The sequence below is a fragment of the Glycine soja genome, chromosome 19 (assembly GCF_004193775.1).
Source record: "Glycine soja cultivar W05 chromosome 19, ASM419377v2, whole genome shotgun sequence".
Lineage (NCBI taxonomy): Eukaryota > Viridiplantae > Streptophyta > Magnoliopsida > Fabales > Fabaceae > Glycine > Glycine soja.
The window spans coordinates 38,787,606-38,795,046 of record NC_041020.1 but is presented as its reverse complement, the minus strand read 5'-3'; the positions used below and the strand labels follow the sequence as shown (position 1 = coordinate 38,795,046).

The window sequence follows — 7,441 nt, the reverse complement described above, 5'->3', positions numbered from 1 at the left end:
TTGGGCTTGGTTTGGGCTTTTTATTTGAAATATAACATCTCCTTTTTTAAAAAAAAATGGCTTCTCTGTCCCTCCTTTTGCTTTTTTTTAATATATATATATATATAAAATCACAGCCGAAATAATTTTTTTAATATATAATCATCACTGTAAAATTAAAATATTAATAATAGAATAACTAAAAAAATTAAGGTTTAAATACCCATTTGGTCCCTATAGTTTCCAAACTTATCCAATTTAGTCCGTAACTTTTTTTTTAGTTCCTGTAGTTTACCTTTTAATTTCCAATAAATTCCTACAGTTAAAACTCCCTCTCCATTTTCAATTCATGTCAATCTCAATCACTCAAAACTAATTGTGATTTGCTTCAACCAAGCGTTGATCCATGTTGTCCATTGTTGCAACCAACTGAAAACTAGTGTTCTTCTTTAAGAGAGAATGAAGGCAGGTTAAGGTTAAGGTTGATTTATTACAAAACCCAGAGCTCATCAAGGTTGATTTATTGCGAGTGTGGAAGGAGGTTAAGGTTGTTTATGTCATGAACTGAAAGGAATTTGGGACAGATTTTGCACATGTGCGGTGCGAGATGTCGTGTGGTGCAAGGTGCGGTGCGAGGTGCGGTGTGAGCTGCGAGGTGCGGTACCAGGTGCGATGTGAAAACACACCTGAAGTGAGAGTTCTGAGTGGACTTTGACAAATTTTTTAACGGTATTAAACAATTTTAACGGTAGGGACCTATTGAAATTAAAAGGTAAAATACATGGATTAAAAAAATCACTTATTAACTATAGGAACTAAATTGGATAAGTTTGAAAACTATGTGGACCAAATGACTAATTAAACCAAAAATTAACATCAAACTTCTTACTTGAATTAGTTAATTATATTGTCATAATCTTATAAAATGTGTTGTGATCACCTGATTTACAAATTTTTAATTCCTTTATGTTTGGTATAAATACACAATATGCATCAAGTACTGTGGGTGTTACAATATTAGCATGTTTAATCACACGTTAGTGAATATGATACTTCGTGTCACATGTTTGCATTTTCATAACCAACGCTTGCATTTCTTTTTTTTAACCTCTTTTTTCATGTCAAGGGCATCAAAACACACAAAAACTGCTCTTTTTTCATGTCTAACGGTAATGGACATGTCATCAAACATCATGTAATAAAAATAATTTATTGTGATTTTCACATCCTTAGGTGCAAAAATCACTAGAATAGATATAATTTATTCTAACAATGCATTTTTTAAAAAGAAAAATATTTATTGTTTTGATGGATTAAAATTGATTTTGAATTAAATTAATCTTAATTAAAATTTAATTTTAAAATGAAGTGGTTTATGTTTTTTTAAAAAAAAAAAGCAAATTACTACCTAGAATTCAATATAAGAGTTTCAATCTAACACAAAAAAAAAACTAACTAAAATTATTTCAACTTAATCAATTTTAAATCTATAAGTAACTTTTAAATAAATTCAAACACTCACTTGAAAGAACCAGCTACATGCTAATAATGTTAAGGTTGGTTCAACTAATTGTTTTGTTTGAAGTAGCTTATTAGTTAGTCAAAAGAGTTTATAATTTTAATAATATATTTCAAACTCTAACCTTCATAAAAATTTGACAAAAAAATCTATTATATTGCATTTTAAACCAGCGTTTAGTAGATTGGTACAATATTGCAAGAGACCTGATAACGTCTAACGACACGTTCAACAATCAACTGTGACCTAACTTAGAGCAATCAAATTCTGATCTAATGGCCTAATGGGAAATGACCAAAAAAATGAAAGGAAGAGAAGGAACATGGGAATGAGGCAAGAAATATATCTTCATTCAGGTCAAGTGGATGTATTCATCCACATTGGATTTATATTCTTGTGTCTGTTTCAACTTGTAACCAATTTCTTCACAGCGAAGAAAAAAATTTGTATATTGAAAATAATAGAAAAACGTACAATGGAGAACACTCATTTTCTTTTGTAGAAAAAAGCATTATCCTTGCTTACGGTAAAATCATCGAGGGAACAAGCCCTAATATTGGAATCCCAACTCATGCCTCACCATTTACTAGAAACCAGTAATAATCTCCAATCATAGCTCGAAAAAGTCATTCTGGAAGAAGCACAAAAATTGTAAAACTATAATAGTCCTCCCTTCCATATAACTGCATTAGTTCAGCTTGGAAAAGTTGAGCATGTCCAAAGAGCAAGACTCCAATCCTTCCTTACACAATTTCATTGTTGGCAGTGGACCAGCTTGGAGAATTCGGGCAGAATACAAGTCCTAGAACAATGACAAAAATATAGGAGGCATCCCTTATGCATAAAATGACGCAAAAATGATTACATGGGGCTTATGTCTATCCGGCCTTTGTGGAGTTGAAAAGCTGGAGTGATCCAGCTTCCACAGCTGCATTGTATGCCTGACCAATTGAAGTATCCCAAACGGGCATCACAATGTGCACAGGACAGTTTTCCCTCCATTGCACCTTCCTCAACTGAGTTACAAGAGATATCAGTAAAAAAAAACGGTCATTCCTATGCATATTTACAAGAGATATCACCAAACAACCTTGCGTGCATGAATGCGTGTGTGTGTGTGACCATTCTACTCAAATGTACTCCCCCACATTCTAGCTGGTTTAATAAAAGTATTTTAATCAAAGAGGATTTTTTTGTCATAATAATTGATGCAATTGAATTTTTTTAAAAATATGTGTACATTACTTTAAACATCAGACAAACTGAAATGTAGGGAGCAGTCAAGAAAAAACAATTCAGTAAATGTTCCAAAAGAGGCAATAAAAAAGTGGTAACACACTTCAAATTTCAAAATATTATAGAAGACCATTCTTGATCTCTTGTACAAAATTATAGGAACATTCTGCACAAAAAGTGAAGCATAAATTCACAGTTCGTTGGAAAATTAGAGACATTATAATATTGTAGTTGAATGTTTTCTTACCAGCTTTCATCCACCGTAGAGGCTCAATAAATATGGATGAACACTCAAATTCATCAGATTTGTTGAAAGGGTTGCCACCTCTCCGTTTGTGGAACTCAAAGGCTCTCTCACCCTCACCAGGAACATGGTCTATGACATGTTCTTGCAATGCAACAAGTCGTCGACACTTCTTACAGCGATATGTAGGCCTACGATTATTTCCTACTTTAGTAGTTTCTTCTGCCTCTGAAGAAACTTCAACAGGCATACCAGGATCTGCACCAAGTTTAGAACTGTCTATCCTCAACCCTGAGAAATGATTCTCATCTGAAAAAAGAGACATTTCTTTCCTCAGATGACATAATCATCTCATTTTCAATGCTCATAATTATGCTCACAAAAAGATTGACATGAGCAAAAAATAAGCATAAGCATAATACCAGAACAGCAGCTAGTAGGAAAAAGTTAAGTTGAAAATCAGAAACAACTACCTAGGTAAGAAGCTTGATACATGAAAATACAGAGAGATAAAGAAACAATGAGAATAAGCACTTAATTTTCTTGGTCAAAAGTTGTTTCGGTATAGAATTTGGGGGAGGGGAAGCAACTCTGACATCTAACCCATGATTCCTATTTTCTAAAAATTTATAATGGGCATGGTACGCATGGACGCATGGCACCTCTATAAATAGAGAGAACATGGTAAAGTGATAGATGGGTACTAAATTAATTACATATCATCGTGAGAAACGATAACCAAAATTTTTCACTTCTTCAAAGTGATTAATACTGCCAAATGACAACCAACTAATTTAAGGTGGAGGTAGTTTTTAAAGAATGGAAATTGTTTTACAGACAAAAGTCTAAGTTGGAAAAATAACATAAAGCCACTAAGCCAGCCGTGGCCCGAGAAAACAAATTGATTGGTTAAATAATCTGGCAGCAATCACTCACAACACAAGTATGCCATGTAAATAAACAAGATATTTGACCTTGTCTTCAATATTCCGCATAAGCTCCAAAAAGAGACATAAAGTTAACATATGAAAAATAAAGATAACAATATTCCAGTGATGACATGCGACAAAGTAAGAGGGGTATCATACACCCCAAAATAATTTAGACCCACCTATATTTTCTCACATCGGTAGTGTTATAACAAATCATTACTGTCTCTCAATTATGTGCCATAGCACCATGAAACTAAGAAGAATGATAAGATGTACCACAAGTCCTCTACAACAAAAAAGCCTGTGGGATGAAGCCATACATAGTAATTTTAGACGAAAGCGCTTGTATATAGGGCTGGAGTGATCAACCTTAAAACCCATCCCCTCGAACATTTTCAACTAAGATTGGAGAGAAAAAAAAAACAATGTCATAATTCTGATTGGTAATTAAAAATTTAAAAAAAAAAGTTAAAAAAGATATCTGCACCACAATACAAAGAGACCTTCCACAACACACCTGCTCTAAAAAACCATCATTGGGACAAACAAATTCACAGCTCTGCCTCAACGATTCAAGGGCATCTGCAGTACAGGAAAATACATAAAAAAAAAAAAAACGGAAACATATTAGTTCCAGATATAGATAATTCAATTTACTTCACTTCTAAAAATAAAACAAAAGCTACTAAGTCCATTTTGAAAAAAGATACGCATATCAACATTTAACACCGACACTGAAATAATGATGTAAATATGCTAAGCACCATTGAGACAATCTGGTAGTACATCTCAGTTTGCGGACGTAAAACCACGTAGTAGTACTTAAAATAGCTTATACAGAAAATTTTCAAGAAATTCTTTTCAACTTATTTTAATAAGGTTTAATTACTCATTTGGTTCTTATATCTTTACAAATTTTAAGTTTTAGTCCTACACTTAAATTACTCTATCAGTCCCTACAAATACTCTTTTTAATCCATTTTAGTCCCACCATCCAAAATTATAGGGACTAAAAAAAATTAAAAAGTGCATGTTTAGCGAATAAATCGAGTTCAAAAGTATGTGTGTAAGGGCTAAAAGAAGTAGTTTCTAGGCATAAGAACTAAAAATAAAGATTGTGCAAGTAAAGGGATGAAATGACTTTTAATAAACTACACAGGTATAGGGATGAAAACTTATAAGCTTGCCGATATGATCAAACTAGCTTATAAGCTAGTCAAAGTAGGTTATAAGCTCCAAGAGTGACTTATCAAACAAGGGTGTGCAAAAAAAATCTAACCAAACCAATCTAAAACTGAATCGAACCACTTTGGAAAAACCAAACTGTTTTGAAGAAAAAACTGAACCGAACCACTTTATGAAAACGGTTCGGTTAATCAAACCATTTTTAAAAAGAAATTCAGTTCGTTCAGTTCTTTAGAAAAACTTATCCATATATGGATAACTGAATTGAACCGAACCACACCCAAAAGAACCGAACTTTTAAAAAAAATCTAAATCAATCCACTATACAAAAGCAGTTCGGAACCGAACTACTTTTATAAAGTGGATCGAAAATGGATCAGTTCGGATTTAAAAAAAAAATCAATTTTGGCACAGCCCTAGCTCAAAGCTTATCACAATAAGCTTTTTTTCGAGCTTATTTCACTCAGCTTCAAGGTAAAGCTTATAAACAAGCTTTTTATTGAACAAGTCTCAGAACACACTCTAAAAAAGGAGTCACACCTTCTACAGATAGACGTTCGGTTCTCATCAAATACGCCGTAATAACCGCCGCACTGCATCAAACACACGCAAAACCCTCAACACTCGGAAAAAAAACAGCAACAACAACAACAATAAAATAAAATAAAAATATCCAACGCAATTTCAAATAGAACCTTCTGGAAACTCCGGCAAAACAGTGAACGAGAACGGAACCTTCCTTCCGACCGCGATCAATGAAATCGATGCAGGCTTCCAAGTAATCGAGCAGGTCCTCCTTCTCGGTGTCTCTGAGAGGCACGGCCATGCGCACGAGCTTGAGGTCGCGGCCGGCGTACTCGAGAGAGTAGAGGAGCTTCTCCGGCGGGAGCGCCGATTTGGCGGCGGCGTCCGCCGCGTGGACTTTGGTGATCTCCTTGGCGGGGATGGAGAGAGTGGTTTTCCATTCGGAGAAGAAGGAGATGGAGGCGGAGCTGAGGACGGAGAGGATGTGTGTCACGCTCTGGACGGCGCCGTTTTCGAGAATCTCCGCCGCGTCGCCGATGTTCCCGATCGAAAGGTTCTCGCGGACCGTGTAAGGCATCACAGGGAAGTTGAAAATGAAATTCAAATTCAAATCGAAATTCAAATTCGATTCGGTTTGGAAATTGGAGTGTAAGTCTCTGATGATGAGAAACGAAAGAGAAGTTGGAAATTAGGGAATCGAAGGAAGACGAGTAGAAAGGTTGAAATATATAAGTAGTGACGGCTTGTTGGGACCCGCGTGTCTTTATTAATTTCCGGGTTATTTTAGTCAATTTTTGCATGATAACTAATTATTTTATAAGAAAAATAATTAAATTTAGTTATATTAAAAATTATGATAAAAATATAATATAAATTATTCATATATTTAATGTCACTAACTAAAGTATTTTTAAAAAAATGAAAATTAATTAAAAGGATCATGTTGTAACAAAGGGACCATCATATATAATTAATTAGAAAAATATTCGATTCGTCTTATTGTTGTGTAACAAGAAAAAAATTATCTAAAAATAATAGTTAAGTTAGTTTTTTAATATAATATTAATTATTTTTTATTCATATTTTTTATAATATTAATGGTGACAAAAAAAGTTAATAAATGAATTAATAATAATTTGAAGTTAATTTTGTAAAGTTTATATTTTTTTATCTATTTATTATTTTTTTATATATATAAAATAATAAAGGATGATTGTTATTTTATGACGGAGGGAGTAAATAGTTTTGGATGATGTATAATTTCTAGGAGTAAAACTGTAATTGATTTACAAGATAAAAATAGAACAGATAAAAAAAAGATAATTTGAAAAAGAAAAAGAAAATAGAAATAAAATTAGCGTAAGTACCTAACTTTTGTTTCTCATTTTGTTCACTTGAATAAAAAACTAATTATTAAAATTAAAATGATTTTATACTCTTTTTTTTGTGATTTTACTATAAAATAAATGATTTGTTTTTTAAATTATTTTCTTCTAACACATTTAAATATATAAAACTTATTTTATATAGTCAATTATAACAAAATTTGATTATATATTGAAATTTTTTAAAAAACTGATTCAATTTAAACACACCTAATATTATTCTTTAATTAAAATTAAAATTTATTTCAGTAATTCATAGAATATACATCAACATTATAAGTTATTAATACTATTGATTATGGAAATAAAACTTTAGTCGTAATAATCAGAATAATTTTTTATTTCAATTAAAATATAACATCAAAAGTATTTAAAAGAAAAAATTTTGGTGAACACATGACTACTTAAAATATTTTAAAATATTACACCTTAGTTT

General features: G+C 32.2%; 1 protein-coding gene across 1 annotated transcript; it reads right to left on the bottom strand.

The window, feature by feature from the left end:
• Positions 1 to 1,827: 1,827 nt before the first annotated feature.
• On the bottom strand, positions 1,828 to 6,329 carry LOC114400096 (dual specificity protein phosphatase 12-like). Its single transcript, XM_028362379.1, has 6 exons — positions 5,791 to 6,329; positions 5,636 to 5,688; positions 4,428 to 4,492; positions 4,231 to 4,309; positions 2,982 to 3,287; positions 1,828 to 2,514 (listed from the first exon to the last, which is right to left on the bottom strand). The coding sequence occupies exons 1-6, from the start codon at positions 6,195 to 6,197 to the stop codon at positions 2,360 to 2,362; spliced, it is 1,065 nt and encodes a 354-aa protein (XP_028218180.1). The 5' UTR covers positions 6,198 to 6,329; the 3' UTR covers positions 1,828 to 2,359.
• Between the last annotated feature and the right edge of the window lie 1,112 nt (positions 6,330 to 7,441).